Source organism: Aythya marila (genome assembly GCF_965140915.1).
Source record: "Aythya marila genome assembly, chromosome: 1".
In the NCBI taxonomy this organism is placed as follows: Eukaryota; Metazoa; Chordata; class Aves; order Anseriformes; family Anatidae; genus Aythya; species Aythya marila.
Genome location: NC_139042.1, coordinates 88,900,186 through 88,922,502, shown reverse-complemented (window position 1 = coordinate 88,922,502; position 22,317 = coordinate 88,900,186). Strand labels below are relative to the sequence as shown.

The 22,317-nt window shown below is 45.1% G+C and overlaps 1 protein-coding gene across 1 annotated transcript in view; it reads right to left on the bottom strand.

The window, feature by feature from the left end:
* The window catches only part of TSPAN7 (tetraspanin 7), an 82,573-nt gene that overhangs the window by 11,618 nt on the left and 48,638 nt on the right, over window positions 1–22,317 (bottom strand). Inside the window, exons 2-5 of the mRNA XM_082751444.1 lie at window positions 7,242–7,430; window positions 4,979–5,053; window positions 2,513–2,608; window positions 77–232 (exon numbers count right to left, since the gene is read on the bottom strand). Of these exons, the coding sequence (XP_082607570.1) occupies window positions 77–232; window positions 2,513–2,608; window positions 4,979–5,053; window positions 7,242–7,430 (516 nt within the window). The remainder of the gene's footprint in view (window positions 1–76; window positions 233–2,512; window positions 2,609–4,978; window positions 5,054–7,241; window positions 7,431–22,317) is intronic.

The window sequence follows — 22,317 nt, the reverse complement described above, 5'->3', positions numbered from 1 at the left end:
GAAACTAAATGCCACTGTTCCACTGAGGTACTGGATGGTTTCACAACAATTGCCCCTGGCACAACGTTACTAGTACCTTCTGGTTTACTTTAGTGGCAGCCACGGTCATATTGCGCAGATCCTGAGTGTTACAGTCACTGGAGTTCATGCAACAGCTTGTAGGGATGCCATGTTTGAAGAAGTAAGGGCTGGTGCTCCAGTTGGTATAGCTCTGAATGCCACAGCAGCTCAGCTACAAGAAAAAAGAGGCAGATTAAAATAATTAATAAAAAAAAAAAAAAGAAAAACAAAAGAAAAACAAAACAAACAAACAAACAAAAAACAAAAACAAAAAAAACAAGCACAGAACTGAAACTAGTACAAAAGCATCACTGCCCACTTAAACTCGTAAATAAAATAAAGGCAGGTTCTCTCCAGATTTGAGAAGTAAATACTAATCCCCACTATTTATCAAAACAGTGATCAAAAAAGTGTCCGGATTTCCCATCAGGAAGACAGGAACAGATGAACTACTAGGAAGAGGCATCTTACGAGAAGAGCTATTATTTGTAACCTTTAACAAAGGTCTAGTCATAAAGCCATCTTTTTTACTGAAGCCATCTTTTTTTTTTTTTTCTTTTTTGCTCATTTATTTATTGGGTGAAAGATGGTCCTGGAAATTCAAGACAGAGCCTCACCATGTGATCATAAATATGACCTTAAAACCCCAAAATGTTATAAAGTATTAAAATGAACACAGACGGGGTCAAAGCAGTACGAATTCCTAAGGTGAAGCAAACTTCCTTAACTCACCAAAATAATTTCTAGGAAATTTCACTGAGCTGCGAATAGGAAATCATATGTTCACAGATATGTTCACTATAAAATCAGCCGAAAAAACATAAGTCGGGAAGGATGTTCTGCTCTAGATGCTAAACCAGAAGACTGTCATTCAAAGATATGGAGCGTGTGCTGAATTCTCTGCATGAAAAAGGCTTATAAACGCAGCTCCTGTGAAAACAGAGCTACAAACGGCGTGAACATTTTGCTATGACAGAAACACCAGACAGTTACTCGGAACTATTTAGTTCAGCCAACTCCAAGGAATGAGAAATCCCAACAAAGAGTTAACGTTTCGCAAACAGGCAATCTGACAGCTGAATATACTCTATTTAGAGCAGCACTATAGTCTGCTGGGCTGGAGGAGCCAGGTTAGGGCAATTTCAAACGTGCTGAGGGGCTCTAAATAACAGTTGTCACCTCTAGGACAGACCTAGAAGCCCTCTCAATACAGTTACATTAAAATTTCATCCATTTGGCAAGTTCCAATCCTACGAAAAGCCAACTGGCTCAAAACACGTACTGTGAGCTGCAGGGACATCTTTTGGCTATGGAATAACTTCCTGTGAGAATTTAAATGTGAATTTTACTGCCCTTTGCTCCAGTCGGTGGACTTGGCCACTTCAGATTAGTTTGGCCAGGCTGCAGCATTTGTTCATGCTCTACTCTCTGCTGGAAGGCACGGAAACCTCCCATTGCTCTGTCACTGCACCCCTCAGGTCCCAGAGCCACATTTGTCTTTCCCTTCAGACAAAATACACTCAGTTTCTTCCCTTATCTCATTAAGTCTCCTCTGCCAGCCTCTCATTGTGCTTGCAAACAGAACAGCTGCACTTGATCAGCGATGCAAGATGCTAGATTACAAAATCCTGTCTGATCCAGCTCAGATTTACAACATTTTATAATCCTATTGACAGATTTCCCTGAAGAATAAGGGCTGCCCACTTTCCACCACAGATAAAACTGGCTCCTAAATGTAATTCAAGCTCTGGGTGAACCACAAGCAAGAAGGATGGGCCCCATCTTCACTGGACAGCTTGTACTGAGCTCATTACAATTTAGCCATCTTGTACAAGCATGTCAGTTGAAATACTTTTTCTTTCGATCAGTTTTGCCACTCTCTAATTTGGGCTTACATCAGTTTGTCTGAATCAATTGTAAAACGTTTCCATGCCATTGGTACATGTTTTTTAACATAGCCCAGGCACAAGATTAGAGGTAATTGCAATTGATTTGATGAAACAACAGAATTAAGAGCATACCAGCACAGTGCTGTTGCAATACTGGTTTTGAAATATTGCCATTTGGTATCTCCTGGTGCCTTGGGCATGGTATCCAGCAAATCTCCCAAACAAAGCAGGGCGTTCTTGGAGAGACTAACTACTCTACGAGTAGCAGATGTTCTGGGCAAAACCTATTTTTACTGGTGCGTATGGGGAAGTTCCCATTGACTTTGTCAGGGCAGCATGTCCTCTCAAGCATTCAGAAACCTGATTTCTTACAGCGAAAACTTGCCCTGCAACCAGACAGGGCTATAATCAGAACTGGGGAGCAAGACCAAACCTTAAATGCTGCATTTTGCTTCCAAAATACAGCTTGCAGTCATCAGCACATCCTGCTCTGTGATCAGATCTGAAGGTATGCTTTGTCTCTACCAGTCTACTCATTTTTAATCTCCACATTTCAGACTTACGCTTTCCTGTACGTTATCCACTGCATGGCTCCGCTCATCGTTCTTGTTGTAATTCTGGATTGCTTCAGTGTATGTCCTAAGGAAGGTATCCTTGATCTAAGAGGGGAAAAACAAAACACAACAAAACAAAACAAAAAACCTGCCCACTCGAAAAAACACAAAGCGTAACATCCGAGGCACTCTTTCCAGGAAACAAAAGCATTTCTAAGCTGAACAAGGCAATGAAACCACCCCTTCACGCTCTTCCTGAAGTGTGCTTTCAGAGATGGCAGAGCTCCTTCTTAACCCTCAGGAGTCCACTCATGGTATTTCCCAAGTGGGGCCTATCAGACTTGGCCTCTTCCAAGAGCACCCACCCTAGCACACTGCTTTATATTTTTAAAAACAGAATTCTGACATTTTGGGTGTTAATGTAAAAACACTGCGCATTGAGCAGGTTATTGGGAGGCCCGGGAGATGTATGTACTGGTTCAGTTCAATGGGGGCTCTCTAGAAGGAAAACCAGACAGCAAAAGGATGGCTCCACGAATCCCACTTCAAAGCAAATGCTTCGGAATCACAAATCCTTGGCATATGTAACGGGATTGAGGAGATCCCATGCATGGACCTGCAAACTGACAGCTTCAGACCACATAGCTCAGGCTTTAAACATTCTTGAGACTGAGAGAAAACTGTTGGTTTTGAGGATTTTCCTTCCTTTTCAAGACAAGCAGCAGAAGTAGCTGCAATCAAGAAAAGCATAGAAACGTGACCACTGAAGGCACACCAGAATCGTTAGTGGTTAACCAGGGAAGTCCCTTAAGAAACACGGGGACGATATGGAGAGGAAGCAGGTGGATGTATCACAACCCGCTAAAGGTGCTAGGAGAAGTCAAGCTTGCCAGGTGACCAAAAACGGATTGGAAAATGACTTATCCTATAAGAAAGATGCTTTTTCCCCAAATACTTTGCTCCAGCACTGTGTTTGAAGGAGGCTTCATGCTTCCCTCTGCTCAAGGGGGATCTGCCTGATGGGAGCTGGAGCTTGCTCGGACTCCTTGGCACAGCACACGGCAATGACCCAGAAGCCATCAACGTTACTAAGTGTGCCCTGAGGAGCCAGGTGGGCACCGAGTGCCTTGAGTACATCACCTGGGCACACAATGAAAACGAGACCTTTCACTAAACATCAAGCAGGTGTGAGGCAAGGAGCAAAATTATGAACAGTTGGGGTTATCTTCCCAGCTACGTTGCTTTGGTGCCCAAGGAGATTACACCCACAGCAAGGTGGGGGACAGAGCTATGTCAGAAAGCCAAAAATACCAGTTTGTGCAAAGGAAGGGAAAGGAAGCAGTCTGCACTTCTCTGCCAGACAGACCCAGCCAGGAGACAGAAGACAGGGGCCTCAGAAGAAACCACAAATCCCCTGATACAGTAAACGTTATCCCCAGCACCAAAGGCCATTGGGGAAGGAATAAAGCTCTCTCAGGTGAAGAAGGTCAAGCACATTGCTGCAAAAGGTACTTCAGTTGGGTGGAACAGGGGATGCGTGGCAGATGGTTTGGTCAACCCAGGTGGTTGTGACCTTCGCAAGAGATTTGCCTCTGCCAAGAGGGAGCAGCAGTGTCACGCCGAGGCTGCCACCACGGTTTAGGCCCGATGACATGGCACCTTCAGCAGGTGGGCAGGTCTTTCAGGTTCAAACTAAAAAACATCCACCACTTGCAAGGGTAGACACCAGAAAAGCCTGTACCAAGGGAATTTTCACACTGAAAGACGAGACTAGAAAAGCAGTTAATACAAAAAGAGACAAAGAAGGTCTCTGGGGTTGTTCTGGTTCAGTATTAACAGCATGTAGGTGTATGGACTTAAAACCAGAGACAGACCTGATTAGAGTGGATAAAGCAGAAGTGCTACTACAAATCTAGACCGTCATGTGTCTCTAAAGCTTCTTCCTGTCCCAGTTTCCTACCTCATGCTATTTCTAATCTCTCCCTATTCTCAGTATAGAAACACAATCCCATTCCACATCCTCTCCCCACCCTCCTCCCTCCACTCCCCCGCAAAGAAAAAGATTTACAATACATCAAGTCTGATCTGACGTAAAAGTGCTCTCTGCCTTACATAAGCAAGTGCTTGGCTGGCTGAAGAAGCTGTGTTTAAGAAAAGATCTGGCCTGTTTTGCAGTCTTCAGCATATGTAAAAGAGTAAAGATCTTACATGATGTACACACACACAAAAAATGATAGCTCCGGAGTAAATATCAGACAGCTGAGGCCAAGAGCTTTGGCTCAATCCCTTCATTTGGAATTGTATCATTTTTTAAGAGCTGCACACGTTATTGTTGAACATCGGCCGCATCCCTGGAGATGCAGATGGAGCTGCCGAGCTCAGCGACCTACAAATCGTCCACGCTCCAGGGCACTTCTCAGCAGCTCCTGCCCAGGGAGGCACTGCCACATGCAACCTCAGCACATTTCCACCTACCTCGTGGCGAAACACAAACCCTGAAATGCCAGCCACTAGCTCAGCCAGGAACACCAGGGATAAGAACATGGCATACTGAAAAGAGAGGAGGCAAGAGATGTTAGAGTATTACAGGCTTTTGTCTCAGCACAAATACTGCTCAGTTATCACATGAAATTTAAATTAAACTTTCTGATCTAGACACCCTTTAAAGACATGAATAAACGTATTTTGGAGATGATACCCAGGTTACTGCATGAACATATTTTATGCATTTATGCAACTCACAGATTATACGCATTGTCTAATTGCTAAGTTTTCTGACCCCGTATTGTTTAGCATTTTCATATAACTTAAAACACGTTCATGTACCAGAAACAGATCACAAGCCACTAAGGTTTTGATCTTGCAGGAAGGAATACAGACTCTTTTTATTTGTATGGCACTCTGCTAAAGTAAATAGGCTTCCCCAGGTGTTTTGGCTCATGTTTATCTATCTCTTGCTGCTAGATTGGGATTTCCAGCCTGACTCCTGAAGTTTCTCAAATGAATGAACTGACTGACTTCACGGGAAATATTCTCATGGTAATAGTAGACAGATGCCCCATATAGTTTGCTGAGCCAAGGCCCGTGTTTGGATTTGGGAGCAGCATTTGGATTCAGAGCTAAATAAACCTTGGAAACAGTGGCTTTCAGTGTAGCCACTCACAAACTATTAAAAATACATCTAGGCCAAAAAAAAAAAAAAAAAAAGAAGGTAAAAAAATGCAAAGTAGGGTGGTAAAATTTGAAGCTGGGGCTTAATCTTCTCATGGGAAAATGCCTGTTTTCTCCATGTGCTAAATAACTCAACAGTTATTTTAAAAAGGAAACATTTTAAATTAAATTCAGTCCTAATAGGATTTAATGGAAAGAGGGAAATTTATTTTTAATAGAAGGTTGTTAGGGAAGGGAGGACAACAGTGAAGACAACTAGAAAAATAATTCTCTGCAACTAATACTGCTGTCAAATCTCTTCTGTATTCCATTCAGGAAAGAAGTAAGATTTTGAAATATTTCTCATGTGTACAATGAAAATAAACCTATGTGTTTGGAACAGCAACATGCCACACTAAGCTAGGGGACATACCTTAAAACAGGCTACACGACTAACAGAGCAACTAGCAGAGCCTGATTTCCTATGGATTTATATATTCCTTCACACTTTCCCATCTGGACTGCAGGAACTCTGACAAGCCTCTACACACACCCTGACAGCACATCACCAGCAAGAGACAGCAGTGGTGCACCTGCAACAGTGTTAGGTACACGCCGACTGGCCATCCACACGTACCCACTGCTCAATCTGCAGCTCCTGCCTCTCCCCTGCTGTGCCATCGCTTTAGAAAATTAACTCCCTTTAGGATGTCCTTTTCAAAGCCTGCTTCACATCGGAGAAGAATCGTCTCATCTCCTCAGGAGATGAGCCCTAAAATGGCATGGCAGCAGATGCATCTATTGTCAAGCCCTTTTCCACCATGTCAGCGTTTCACAAGTGGTATTTCCACCTTTCAAATCGTTACGCATTTTAAATTTCGCTCTTGAATATTCCTAGGAACACGGTTCATGATATGGGTTTGTTTAACTGCTAGCAACTTTACATTTCAAGGTGAGCTGGAAAACTTGGACAGAAACTTGTAGCAAGAGAGGTTAAACTGGTTAAGGTGGCTGCTGTACCTCAGCCTAGCATACCTTGACTCCACGGTGCTTTTGAGATGTGGAAAAACATACAGTACAGAGCTGTGCTCTCTGGGGTTGACTTACTTCATTCCGGTGAGTGTTAGGAAAAAAGCAAGACTGGTGTGCATTTAGAAGGTACCAAATATTTTTCCACGGATTTCACATCAGAGACCCCTTTAATCTACATTTCAAATAAATTTTACATTTATGGTGCTGTGAGCACTTTTAAGATTGTAAATACACCTGTCTGGCTCACAGAGACACAGAACGACCGTAGAACTGCTCGCAGAGCGGCACTTTACCCTTGCTCCCAACCACGGATTGGCCTGCATGCTGCGCAGTAGCGAAATTCATTCAAACTCAAACAACAACTGGTTTTGGCAAAGACGTTTTCTCGCTTCTTTATCCAAAAGACACACGTGTTGAACATTAAGACCCATAAAATCTAGCGTATGTGCCTAAAAAAACATGTTAACATCTGGCGAAGCTTGGGGCAGGAGCGGGAAATCATAATAGGTTGACAAAGCCTCTTCCCCTCTCCCATACAGCACCTTGGCGTCCTTACCAGTTTCAGCATCCATGGGCTGCCGCGACAAGTGGCAAAGCAGCCGAAAAGCCCGAAGACAATGATGGTGGTACCCGTTCCGATGAGCACGTAGGGAGCATTGGTGGAGTTCTCAGCGATGAGAGAGATGTACGTGCCTAGAGTGAGCTTGCCCCAGACGCCCACTGCGAGAAGGATAACACCTGTGATCTGCAAAGGAAGGGGAGAAAGCTGTCAGTGAAGGCATCCAAATCCAGTGCACAGTGATCCTGAAGAGCTCCGTTGGTGCTGTTGTGTTGGCAGAAGGGAGCTGCAAGACTTTTACTGGCTCCAGAGGGATGCACAGAGAAAATTAATTTCCAGTCTCTGGAGATGTTACATTATGGCTGCCATTGGAAGACAAACATCTAGGACTAATCACTGCAAGGCTGATGATTGCCAAGGGAGAGTGCAGTGCTTGCTCATAGCCCCTCTCTGTCTAGAAACAGGCTCTCTGCTCCTACAGCATGCCAAGAGAGGTGGCCAAGTCCATCATTCTTACCAAAAGCCAATAATAACTGCCCATACCTCACACATCCCGACTTTTGCCACAAAAACTACCTGGACAACAAAACTTGCTACCTCCTGTCCTGTCCTTTTTTAATCTGAAGTGCTCAGTTTCAGGAATGCAAGCATCCCTTGCAGTGCATTGCCCTTGAAGCTGAGCCTTCCCCGCTCCCATGCACAGCAAGCGAGACCCCTGGCCACACAGAAGCTTTCCCCCTTCAAGTACATGGCCTTGGGGATACCCAGCTTCATGCCTAAAATGTGAAGACAATGCCCACACCCCCAAAACCCAGTGGGCATGCATGGCTAGCAAGAAGAATTGTGATATTTTTAATTAATTGAAAAGCATTAAGACAGTCCTGAGCACCAGGCCTGCAGACACTGCCTGACCTCCTCCAAACCACTTTCCAGCTCCTGAAGGCCACTACCAAGGGGCTGAAATGGAAGAAATGCCCTGACAGTATTCTTTTGTGTGCTTTCCAACTTCTCCCTTGTGGACATCTTTATACTGCTGTGAAAACTTTTAATGCCCTGCTGTCACACCAGGGCTGCCCTGCTGTTGTTTATGGAGGGGACTGGTGCTGGCAGGTGTGTTGCACAAAGCCGAGCTACTTCGTTAGATCTCTTTCAGCCACTTTTCATAAGGGTTGATGTGAATTAATTCAAGGAAAACCTTCTCAAAGGAGAAAGGAAAGCAGTTTCTTGGCTTTTTATATCCAGGCTCGCTCAAAAAACCCACACAGAGTGCACCCTTGTCACTGCCTTCCCACTGGGTCATTTCCACTGTCTTGCTGCGCAGTATTAGCAGGTGAAGGAGCCTGTCATCTTTTCTGAATGTGTCTGACAGAGTCACAGCAAAGCTGCTCTGATGCTGCTCTGATGCTGCTGAGGTGCAGCACTTCTGCTCCTGAGGGAACCGCATTGAGCGGAGCTGCTGAACGATCAGAGCCACGCAGGGAAAATGCCAGGAGGAGAGAGGATACAGAATAGGTGCTATGAAGAAAGGTATTGGAGAGGGATGTTGGGGGGAGGAATGGAGTGGAAGAAGCGAAGCCAAAAGAGAGAGAGAATAAGGAGAGAAACCGAAGGAGAGGAGGCCAAGCAGAGAAAATTGAATTAATGTCTCCTCAGAGGGAGGAGAGCCTTTCCATAACAGAGCAAATCATCTCATCTGGCAATTTTAACACTTCTTAGCTCATTCTCTTCCTTCTCCCACCACCTTTCGGAGCTGTAGGGAAAGAAATGCCCCCACTTGGCTCCCACCCACAGCACACCAGGGTGCAGCACTGCCAGAGAAACCCGTCAATTCCTGCGGTTTCCCGAAACCTCCCCTTCTGCTCCCGACCTGCCGCAGGTGTTGGTATTTCTGTCACACCTCCAGAACAGGATTAGCAAAGATTTCTACTCCCCTGCCCACAGGGGAGTTAAGAGCAAATCCAACTCCTCTTCATCCCTCAGTGCAGATCTGTGGAAAGTGCTGAATCCTCGCTGTTGCGGCCCGTCAACCAACAATTTAACGTCAAAAAAAAAAATCACCACGTAGCTTATGTAACCACAGGCATCAAACACCTCCTGAGTTTAGTCCCATCCCTCCACAAAGCCCTTCAAGGAAAGGAGCATCTCTCTCTCTGCTCCTATACAAAAGCTTGTTCAGACAGTCCAGATTAGCAGGTTAAAAGCAAAGCCAGCAAGAGAGCTGTGAGGGACTCCGAAGCCCAAAGAACAAATGTTGGTTTCTTGCCTCCAGTGGGACAAAGGTCTGGTTTCTGTGCCTGAGCTGAGCTGCTGAAAGTTTTACCACTGTCCTCGGGGAGAAGTAAAAGCAGCCTCTGCTGCCAAAACAAACAAGCGGCTTCACATTGGAAAGAGAACTCCAGCCTGGCAATAAAAAGCATTTGTATTCTGCTATTTGAAACAATTACTAACCCTTTACTATGTGTTTTAAGAGTCTGGTTTCCCTGTACCTCCAGGGGGCCTATCCATTTTACGATATACAAAGACTTTGGGAGAAAAGGAGCAAAGTCTATTGGCGGCTCATTCCCCTTTTGTTTCTTAGTAGAGCTCTGGTGTAGATGGGTTTAAGGAAATCCTGCATCGGGGATGAGGCCTAAAATCCCAGCAAATCTCACTGTGCAGAGGGATGGGAAGTTTCCTGAGAGAAGTGCTGCAGACACCCCTGGGCTGCAGTCATGCAGCTTGGAACTGTGCTCATGAAGAGGAAAAAACAGAAGACTTCCTTGCAGATATTTTACTGACCTTTATTTAACAGAGCACGAGTGGCAGTCTGACCAAAGCCCACTTCCACCCAAAGGCAAACCTCATTTCTGTATTTTTGAGATACACTTTTTATCCCTATCTCTCTGTTCCATCACATAATCGAGGGAACAATCAATGTACCAGCTTCTTTTTTTTAGGTTTGTTTTCTTTAAAAGCAGGAGGGACATTCATGGCAGGAAGGTCTAACAGAAAACTCACAGTACCTCCTGCAATGCACGGTCTCCCCCTTATCTGCCCTGCTCCCTTCCCTTCCTTTCAGACCATTATCACACATTTCAATGGGAAAAAAAAATAAAAAATCTAAGGCTGAATGCCCTGCCATCAAAGCACACTAAAAAGCCCTTTAAAATAAATTAGGAAAGTTTGATACAAACACAGGAGCTGGGTTTGAGGGGAGCACGCCCCACAGTGCTGAACGCGGCACCCTGCTCACCGCCACGCTGGGATGTGGAGCCAGCAGCAATGCTGGCAGCTGTACTGCAGGGAAGCTGTGAAATCTTGTCAGGTTGCTCACGAGGGAGATTATCAGGGCATCTAAAAGTCACCTCAAACAGGCAACACTATGAAGGTAAAGGCTTGGGAATCAAACAGGATACCAGGATGCTTTAGCACTCCCAAACCTAGCCATTTGCATTCCCTTGGACTCCTCAGCATCCCTTAAAAATAAATACACAGAGTAAAAAAATAAAAATAAAAAATAACAACAACAACAACAAAACAGTCAAGGAAAGGAGGGTCCATTTTTCTTTAGCTCACATCCCAGACTAGAGATCTACAGAAAGGCAAACTGTGCAACTAAGCTACCCCATGCTCCACTATACAGAATTACGGTTCTTCCAGTTACTTCTTGCAAGTACCTCCTTAATCAAGGCAGGCTGATTCACTTCTCTGGTGCCTCCCTAAAACAATGGTAACACCATTAACTTCACAGGGTTCTTGTACAGCTTTAATATCTGCAGTGCTCCGATGTCCAGGTGAAAGATGGCATCTTCCTCCTGTCACTCAAAAGCTACCAAGAACTGCTTACCCTCAGCAAATCTGAAACAACAGTGGCAAGCAGCTATATATATTTCAGATTTCTCTGTTATTCAAGGAAGGAAAACATTTGTACTCATTGGGAGACTCAGGCTGGCTCTGTCAGCTTTTAGTCAGTAGGCTTCAAAAACGTTGAGAGCATGGGTGTTCAGAAGTACCCTTGTTCTTCCCAAGGCTCTGCTCATTATGAAATCAGACATTTTATATATATGAGCCAGGAAATTTTAGATTTCATGGGAGAAAAAAAAGTACCTTTTCAGTTGAGATATAGGGTCTTACTCATGCGTGCTTGTGCATGCATGTATTTTCTTCTCCCCATAGAGTTAAGCAAATCATCAAGATAAACAGTAGCAGCTATATGCATATGAGAATACGTTGTCCCCTGGAGATGTGCACAATACTTAGCTATCCTAGCAGACACAGGACAGTCACTACAAACCTTTTAGAGCCCACCAGAGCCACAGTTCAGATTCCACAGCCACGTTACACCTAAACACCTGCAAAAGCTGGCACGCATGGGGCAGGAGAGCAGCAGCAAAATTTGTCCTTTGTGTGGGCCTGCTAAGAATTAAGCTTTGTCCTGGAAATGGGATGATGTTCCTGGCAACCTGCATTCTCTGCTAAGGTTTGGCTAAGACAGACAGTGCAGTGCCTATTCCCAAGCATGTCCAGACCCGAGCTCCTTGGCAGACAGAGAAAAAAAAACTACAGTGCTTCAGACCAGAGATCTGGAGTGGTACAGTGCAACAAGGCCATCCCACCATGGGTCTGGGTGGCCTCGCCAGGCCTCAGCCCCATCTTACGCAGTGTCAGCTGTGACAAATGTAAGGTGACAGGAGACTGGCCTGGCCACTGCCTGCTCACCCTCACGGCCTGACAGCCGTGGTGGGCCTGCCCCCTCCCTTTCTATTGTAGATTAATAGAAAGCAAAAGCCCGAAATATCAGTTTAAGAGAAAGCAAAAGAGCAAAACCCCAACATGGCAGGTTTCAAGGCCCTTCCCATGCACCGTCAGATTTTAGAAGAGCTTTGGTTTAAACCATATTAGCCCACACCCAGATAAAACAATCACGGTGCCAGGGAAGGCCTGACTTATGGGTGCTCAGGGCAAGCCCAGCACGCACAGCCAGCCTCCAGAAACTCGGACAAGCTTCATGCCCACGAACGGGCTCGCATGCTGCGTGTTAGTGCCGACTTTTGTCAGCTCTTTTTAATTCTTGCAAATTGCCCTGCCTCTCGCGCGCAGCAGGGTGTTTAATCTATTTTGACGGATGCTCCCTGTTTGCATACATTTCTAGGACAAAGCGCTCCATTTAGGCTCCTGACGTATGGCTCTCTTCTTCCTGCCTCACACGCAGCTGCCGTCAGTCAGGGAAGCGCAAGGGCCTCGTAGCCTCGTATTAAATCCTGTTTGGGGAGTGACTGTTACTTCTGATTCACCCCAATTCAGGATTTTGTCTGTCTGTTGTCACCCTAAATGTGCATAAAGACAGTCATTTGCCTCATGACTCCTGCCTCCTTGTGCTGACCATCCTCCTGCACTGTCCCCCAGCCGGGGAGGGAGAGGAGGGACAGGCACACTGCCTGCCTCCCCACCACGCAAACCACCTCAGGCAGGGAGCTGGTACCTCCACGGGTGCCCAAGGTGCTGCGGATGTCCCTGTTGGAGGTAGGATGCTGAAACTCATGGATACTGCAGTGGTACTGCATCGACCTTTCAAGACAAGCAACCTTGAGACACCAGTTACTCCTCCCCGGGACCCAAAAAAAAAAAAAAAAAGTTAAAAAAAAAACAACAACACCATGCAACTTCTGGTTCTTTTCTGTGCCATTTCTCCAGCCTTACATATTATTAGAAAGATATTTCATGCTGGATTTCATCAAAGATAGTCCATTGCAAAAATTCACTGCCACAGAAGCCCCTTGACTCATGCTTCTTCAGCACAGAAACCTGAGATGTAGCATTCAGTTTACCTTTACTAGGCCTGCCTTTCATTTAGGTCAAACATTCCGAAAAACAATAATAATGTAGCAGATACCCAAGCAGAGTAAGGATTGTAAGGACTAGATGCAGCTAGAGATTGCATTGTTTAGGGCTACAAGGCCTCACGCTGATTGCTTCTGAACTCAGGCTTGGCAAATACAGCCCTGAAGCCCTTGACTGACTAGATGGCAGGAAATGAAGCAGGTAGGCAACCTGGTCATTTTCCAAGAAAAACTCCACTGCAATCAAGATGTTCCCATGGCGTGTTTGAATCTAGATGAATCAGCAAGTTCTGGCTGATTTTTTTTTAAAAAAAAAAAAGAACCTGAAAAAAAAAATCCAACCAGCTCTACCCCTTGCTCTGACCACGAGCCCAAACCTCACTGGCCTCTCAGGAAACTTTATTCGCTTCTGCTTCTTCCCAGCTCACGTCTCTGTGTATAAGTACTCTTATTCAGCATCTGAACATATCGGGGATTGTCAGTAGGACTGCGAGACTGCACGTGGAGCTGACTGGATGTAGTGAAAAAGCTCATGTGCTTCAGATGGGCAGAAATACAACTGCACTGAATGCTAGGCGTAACTTCACCTGTCCAATAAGCCCTCTGCTCTTCAAAGACACACAGGCAGAGATACGGCCAATAGCTTCAACACGAGGGTATGTGCTGCAGCTTTACAGGAGCCAGGGACAATGATACCCTGATAATGCTGTGCATTTCTGAAATCAGAACTGATACTGAACATACACATTTTCTCATTAAGGGACAACACACAAATGACTAGGAATTACTTATTTTAACAGGACCAGAACAAAAATAAATAATATCAACCCCCCTCCTTCTGGGTAACAGAGGAGAAACGTAAATAAGAGAAGAGGATTCAGAGAATAACTTTTGAAACTGCACTATCTTTAATTCTGTCAGAATAATGCAGGAAAACATTATGTACTCCTTTAAACAGGATGCACGCTGCATCCTAATGGAGTCTGCTTTCTTCACACCCCAAATCTCACAAAGCATTTGCAGCACAGTATAAAGGGAGCTGCCGTCTTAAACCGAGACGGGAGATATAAAAGCTACTCCATCTCACATCCACTGAGATTTCAACAGGCCCAAATGCAGAGGAACTAATTTATACACAGGGCTTCCATATGGAACATTTAAAGTTTATCATTTACAGAGGTGAAGATAAATGTGCAGCAGTAATTGCTAGTTTATTTGTCTACATAATTCATGTCCTCCTGTTCATTACAGATGTCAGCTATTTTGCTTCCTAAGCTCTGGCAAAATAAGACTCAGTACCCAATCCTGACTGATACTGAGCACAACAGCAATCCCTGCTGATTTCAGAAGCAGCTGGGAGAACACAGCATTTCTCTGGACCAGTTTTTTACCCACAGAACCAAAAAGCAGGAGGTCAGCTTCATTAATCAGGCTCTCGTTGTAGGTATCATTTTTACCGTTTCATTTCATATTCACAACCTTGCTAAATGATTGATTGCAAAACGTGTGCGACTTGAAAAGAGATCCAAGGCAGCAGAAAGGAGGCAAATGCAAAGGAAATAGGCATGCTTTTGATATTTTCAGCTCCTTGATTTCAGTCCTTCCAAACACCAGCCTCCTTGCCTTTTGGTAGAGGCGTGCTGTCTCAGCACCTCTCTGCTGCAATCTTTTCCTCTAACGGACTAGAGAAAGTCTGTGCTTAAAACGGATGAAGCCAGGGGAAGGCAGACAAGAACTAATGCAATCCATCTTGGCTGAAGCTGAAGGGTCTAGCGATAGGTTTAGCAGGCTGTGAGGAAACGAGAGAGGACCACAGCACACAGCTAATTAGATCTACCAGACTTCTCCCCACAGGACGGAAATTTTTTCATGAGGAAAATGGTCGACCTTGAGCATACCCTGCATTAAAAGCATGCCTAGAGAGGCTTAAAAATAACTGGCCTACCTCTGAAAATTTTATAAGTTTCCTGAAATAAGCAAGGGATCACATTCAAAAATGTTCTTGCTTTACAGCCTGCCAAGCAAGGGGAGTGGCTGGCTTTGAATCTTTTTCTGCCTCAGCCTCTGGGTTCTCATCAGGCAGGCAGGGGACTAAAACAAACATAAATCTTCTTCGGATCTTCAGTGTCAGCTCTTCACAGGCTGGAGCAAAGCAGAAAGAAAAGATAGGATGTAATGTGGAGATGCATGTAAGGCAGCAACACAGCTGAATTTTCTATCTTCGCATCTAGTGATCTTGACTACACCTTAGAAGTCACCCTCAGTTACGTTTTGCACAGTATTGACCTCTGCTGGAACTAAAAGAAAGCTGTATCTTTGGAAGGAGGCAACTATTCCACATCTTTCCCTCCCCTTTGGAAAAAATAAAAGATGCACATTGGCAGAAAAAAAATAATAATACACAAAACTGCCACCGAAGGTGCCGTCACCAGTGTTACTGCCTAGTATTTCCACAAAAAATAAGCGATTAAAAAAATATCTGATCAAAGAAAGAAATATTTTTTTTCCAGAACTTTTTTTTTTTTTTTTTAAATAATATCTATTTATTTATTTTTAAGTCCACCGTAACTATACTGTGCTCAGGGAAGACTCTACCAAAGAAAATTTTTTTGTCTCCCCTCTTTTCTAACTCAGGCATGTCCCTCTCCTTCCTTTCCTTTCCTGACAGAGTTTCCCCTCTAAACAATCCCTTTAAGAAAACCCAGTCCAAAGGATGCAAATAAAAATGCCATGACCTTAATTTGGTAGCTTGCATCCCTCTCCATGATCCACTGCTTGTCTCACCTTGGTCAGCTGCAACCCTTTGCGTTCAGAGCTGTCTCTTTCTGTTGCACAGGTAGGATGTCCAGCACTACAGGTCTTGGTTTGTCCCTTTGCCCTAGCAATCTGTTTGAATTACGATCCACGTGGCTCGGCATCCATCTAGTCCTAGCTGCTGTCACAGAATGGATTACCTCGCACAGCCCTTGCTCGTTCCTTCCCAAACAGTGAATCCTGTATATTAGGACTGCTGGTCCATGCCCTCCCTGCAGAAAATGACATTAGGGATACCAGCACGGGCAAACTATGGCAATAGGGATGCATTCACCACTCTCCCATCCCCACCAGGTCAGAGCTGGGTACCTAGTGCATCCAGGTCAGCAGACAGCCACCAGCTTTGCTCTGAAATGCAGAGCAGCAGATTTTGATTAGATACACCAATGTCAAGCTTAACAACCTCTTCTTCCCCAGCTCCTTTCCGTGTGTGGACTGACATCCTATTTTTTTTTTTTTTTTCAAAAATATTTCTAATGTTTGCTTATCTTCCTTGCTGTGATGTTATTACAAGCGCATGAATATTTGTTATAAGTGAGCCACCACCACATTAATATCCTTGGAGCTGAAATTGTAGGGCTGTTTAAAAAAACACTATGGAAATGAAATAAAATCCCAACTCTCAGACAGACACCAAAGTGACTACTAGGTTGTCACAAAGAATGCAGTTATCAGGCTACTCACCACCAACCCTGCAGAAAGCAGTGTGTCCTTACCCCTAACTTTAATGGTGCCTCTTTCAGCATCAATTGAGTTAAACGACCTCCAAAAGTAAGTGCACGTTGTATGTACAGTCTGGGTGTTTCCCAAAACCCCCACACATCCATACACTAACCATACATGTTATGGGCTTCAAAATAAAAAATAGGTTAAACCAGCACTTAGAAAAAAATTAAAAAAAAAAACAGAGAGGATAACAGCCTCCCTACGGTGCCTCCTTGCCACCTGAAGAGGACAGTGTTCCTCTAATTAACAGCGGGGGTAAAATCCAAGTCCTCCAGTTCACTGAAGGATGAAAAATTGGATATGTCCCAAGAAGTCCTAAAAGCACTAACAAAGAGAGCAGTGGGGGTGGGGGGGACGGACATGACAGCTTGAAAAGCCCCTTGCAGTGTGGCTCAAAACTAATCATTTCTTGCTAACATAGTAGCAAATACCTATTCTTATAGATTATTTTTTTTCCATAAAGAAATAATTAATTACATGCCTCTTACTAGGAGATTCAGGAAGAATAATGGGATTTGGTACCTGATCTCCATTCTAAGATCACGCGCATAATAAATGGTTATAAGAAACAGTCATATTCCCCTGGTGGAAAACTCAGCTTTATCCCACCTTGCACTTAGGGAAATACTTAGAAATTTTAGTACAATTAGTATCTTCATTATTAGGCAGATATTTATTTTTGTGTAAGACACTTCATTAAATGAGAAGAAATGTTTTATTTTATGGTTTGGTTACAATCTATTAATTGATGTATCTCCTAAGTCAGCTGCAGACCAAAATGTGGTCATCTCTGGGTAAAAAATAAAATGCAAAAATACATTTCTGCTGGGAATTTTCAGTACTAATTTCTTGAAACTTAGCTTTAAATATGCATGCCTGAGTGTTCACGGAAAAAGAGCTTCCCGTTAGGAAGTATCAAAAGCAGCATCCCGCTCTGCAAACTGCAACACCTCATTAGAGAAAGGAGGAGCCCCCAGCACTTATCTCCTCAGCTTGTGGAGCATGGTGTAAAACCTGCACTGCTTTGCACAGCCACAACCTTGTCTGCAGCTCAGTTCCTCCAGCTTTGGTTTTTCTTCTGAATATCCTTCTTCCTCCACTAGGTATTTTCTCTACAGAGTGCCCAGCCTGTCGGGTATACGGGTGTGAGATTACCTGTTGCTACCAAAGTCTGGATAGGGCTTACCCTTTAATGAGCTGGTGTTCAAGGAAGGGCCACCAAAGCAGAGGAGCTGACGAGAGGAAATGAAGTCACCGCCAGGATTTCACAGCAGGACCGTGGGGTGCCTCACGGGACAGAGCGTGCAAGGGGAAAAGCAGCCGAATAAAGCCCAGGTGTTTTAGGAGTTGAAACAAGAGCATCCCGCCTCACCTGACTCTGAGCTAGCTCCGCTGCCTGTGCCACCAGAGAAGACTTTTGCCCAGGGATGTTCCTCTCAAGACGGCAGTGCTGCATCTCTTTCTACTCCTCCTGGGCAGCACAGCAATGGCTGGACGAGAACATTGCCACAGAGCTTGAGAGTCACAGCCACAACTGACCGGTCCTTTTTCTTCATTTGCTTGCCTGGTTTACAAAAATTTAGGGAAAGCCAAGCTTGCTGTCTTCCAGATGTCCATCCCAGCCAAACTCTCATGCCTTCTGAAATGTCAAAATCTATTTTTCAACAATTAACATAGCATTGGGAATCGCCAAGCTTTCCACAAGTGTAATTTCAAACACGTGTACACTCAGTTCATTATGAATGTGAGCACGCACTCCTAAGCAAAGAGCCAGTGGATGTTTTGAAGGCCTAGCACTATACACAGTGGGGCGGAAGGGAATAGCTCAGTTGGAAGGGACCTACAGACCCTACAGATCATCGAGTCCAGCTGCCTGACCTCCCCAGGGCTAACCAAAAGTTAAAGCACACTGCTGAGGGCATTGTCCAAACGCCTCTCGATCACTGACAGGCATGGGGCATCAACCACCTTGCTAGGATGGGAATAGAAGGAAAAAACTCATCATCAGTAAACGGATATTGCCAGAGAATATTTTTCTGTAGGACTTGAGACTGTGGAAGCTTAAACTCTCTGTCTTACACCCGGGCAGCAGCCGTCCCTCAGAATCACACTTTCAAACCCCTGCAGTAGCAATACACAAAGATGACAGCAATGTGCGTTTAAGAAGCACTCAAACCTTAAAACAGTTCTCCAGTTTTATTGAGATACAAGACTTTAAATGAAAATTATGCAAGGTAATCAAGACTAGGAGTATCCCCTATTTAAATCCTTTACTGTTTCTTACATGCAACAGCCAAACTTCTATAATCCCTATGTGAAGAAAGTAAACCAGGAAAACGAAATGCCCGGAAAAGCAGCTGATGGTGCTGACTGTGCCCACCAGACCAGTACGATAGCCAAAGCCCATGTCAGCACAGGTATGATCTATGACCACATGGAAAGACACAGCTGTACCCCGAGCCTGACTGGGGTAGGGAAAACCTCTGCTGAAGGAGGTCTGGTAGCGTCAACAGGAGGAAAGGTGTTCTTCTGCACCAGCACTAGGGCAGGCACCATAAACTGTGCCAGAAAAGATACTGTGAAAAAAGTACTGAGAAAAAAAATAAATAAAAAGTCATCAAAGACTGCAAATCAACGTAAAAAGTAAAAGCATCCCCCGCAGCACGAGAGCCAGAACCATTGCTCTCTTTGCAGGAAAGGCAGAGCTATCGGATTGTTTACCTGGTGTTCTTACAAAGTTAAGATTTAACAGGGAGAAAACTTGAAACGAATTAAGAACTGCTTAACAAGCTCATTAGTCACAGCACACGACGGCAGTGGTACGAACCTCTCTTGGCACCACTTTGCATTCAGGCTCCTCCGCTCCCAGCACCCTTCAGAAATAGCAGGCTACAGCCCAGAAATGGGCGATAATAGCGGCGTGCAGAAATTCAATAGCACTGAATTCAAGGTCACGCTGCTGGGACCCGTGCCAGAAGTTTCGAGCTCCGAAATTTGCAAATCGTAGCGGAGAGAAGGGGATTTTTGCCTGCCAGCTGACCGCGGCCCCTCGCGGCATGCGGACACGAGAAAAAGGCGCACGCACAACCCCAAGGATGCATTTCCAAAGCCAGGGATCTCCACCAGTGGGCTGCCACGGGGGTGGGAGGGCAGGAGGCGAGGGCAGCGACAGGGTGGCTGCCTGCAGAAGGTGGCAGATGGGCAGCTTCACCCCCTCACCCACAGGAGGGGGGCTGCTGGGCAACGGCACAAGGGGGAAAGCAGGGGGCCTGCTAAAAACCCAAATTGGCTGGAACCCCTCCGGAGGAAGCGGGGGGCCCCAAGCCTCCATCCGTCCACTCCGTGCCAGGGCTCCTCTGCCAAGAAGGTTGTCAGCTGCCGTGTTCGTTTTCGGTTCAATCCATGCAAAAATCAGCTCAGAAGCACACGCGGTGATCTGGTAAGGGCTTTGTCGGAGGTTTCAGAAGGTTTTTGATATTGCAACCAAACCCCTAATGTACTGATCCCGTTCTGTTGGAAATCAGAGGTTATTTACACTCTCCTAAACATACTTAGAAGGAGCCAAGAGCTGCCATCCCTCTATATATTTGCCTCTTATATTTGCCTCTGCAGCTCTTTAAGGCACCACGCTGCAGGGAACTCCTCTGGTGGATACAGGTCTGGTTTGGGCAAGAAACATAGACGTGGTGGATCCCCACTGTGTTTCTGTACACCTCAAATGAGCTTCCCATTTCAGCTGATCAAAACCAATGTTCTTACAGTATTTGCTCTCACCCACACCTCGGCTCCTGCCCCTCCCAAACCCAGGCAGCAGTGCATCCCAGAAAGACAAAAAATAGCCAAACAAGGCAAAGTGGGAAAAACGTTTGGTTTGTACCACCCCAAAATAACCCAGTCTTGTCCCAGGCAAGGTCTAGCGCTCTGTCTCAGCGCCTACACAGTAGTTTTTCATCCTGCTCCGTTTGTCCTTTGCATATGGCACTGTTTTTCATGTGCCACTCCTACTAAAGAAGCCGAAGTCAAAGCCAGAAGCCGCGCTCCTTAATACTCGTCTGCTTTTTTGGAGCGAGGAAGGACACATCTGCTCCGGATCCCAACAGGAAGGCATTCCCACAAACTGTGGCGTGCAGATGCTCCGTGCACTCCCCTGCACTGCTGGGGGATGCTCCAATAACCAAGGGTGTTCGCTCAAGTCCTATCTTCCTAGCAGCAAAAAGGAGGAGGAAGAAGCCCAGTGAAACTCAAATTTGTCGGTTCCTCCAGAGGCTGTGCAGTGAATGGACACGGCGTGCTGCCAGTTGTTAACTTCTAAGAGTTCAGAGCCAGCCATTTGTGGAGAGTGTAAGCGTGCATTTTTAGAATATAATTCTTAAAATCAGCAGCTGCCTACAACAAACCAGACACACACACCCCGACACAACTGCGTGGACGGCAGGGTCCTTCTACACAAAACCAGTTGCCAGCTGGAGTGATCACCACCACCCTTCGCTGCAGGTTTAACAGGGATATCACGTCTTTATCTGCAAGGCAGTCGGTTGTTCAAGGTGAGAGGTGATGCTCAGCTGTGTGTGTGAAGATGTGCTATCAGAATACACGTACACCTATCCTCGGCAGAAAAAAGACGATTTCTCCACAAGCCAGACTGGTAGAAAGGGGCAAGTAGCAACAGGGCAGCTTTGAAGGACTGCAGAAGAGAGGGAATAATTCCCTAGCATGCTCCTTGTTCTGTATTTTTATACATAATCTTATACTCTTGCGTAAATGGTTGAGGTAAGTTCCCGTATTTGTGGCTACTGCATCTCAAAATAAAGGCACATCCCTCACCTAAGAGCTGCTTTTCAGTTCAGCACACCTATTGGAGATGCTTGATGCAAATACTGACACTTGCGTGTTTTCCTGTCCAAAAAAAAAAAAAAAAAAAAAGTTTTTATCTAGGCTTGCACTCAAGCTGCTAAATTCCAGCTGAAGCACACATTGACAAAGAATCCAGCCACAAACTGGAACAAAATTTCAACCCGGATGTTTGAAGCCCTGAAGTTGTGTGGTGTTTTAATAACAACCAAACCAAACCAAACCAAACAAAGGAAACCAAACCAAACCAAACAAAGGAAACCTTTCAATAGGAAATACCAGATAATCACAGTAAAGGGTGATGCTACCAGGCCACTACTAACACCCAAGTACCTACACTGATTTTATTTAATAGTCTTTTGAGATGCAAATACTCAGGCATCTCCAGCCAGACACGTGCAAAACTCTACCTACTGCAAGTTACGGGAGATGCTGGTACGTCCCACCCTAAATGGATAAACTAATCTGCATCCCTGTTTTCCATCAGGACTGTGCAGACATCAGAAGAGCTTTTAACCGCAGGTCTCCCAACGCTTTGGTATGGATCCAGAAGCTGTGGGACACATGCTTATCCCATCCTTATCACCCAGCTTTGCCACAGCACCTCGGGGAGCACAGGCACTGGCACTGCCATTACTCGTAGCTGAGTGCTCCAAATCACTCAGGAGAGCCTCAGAAGTCTCCTGATGTGCAAAACTACAGTGATGTGCTTAACGACAGCCGGACCAAACTGTACCCAGCCTTGCGTATCTTATTGCTATTAAAGATAATTCACTTTGAAGTAAGTCTCCTCTATTCCTGTGCATCTCATCAGCTCCGATCCGGTTTTAATGCAACACTTAACACACTCCCTAACCAAATAG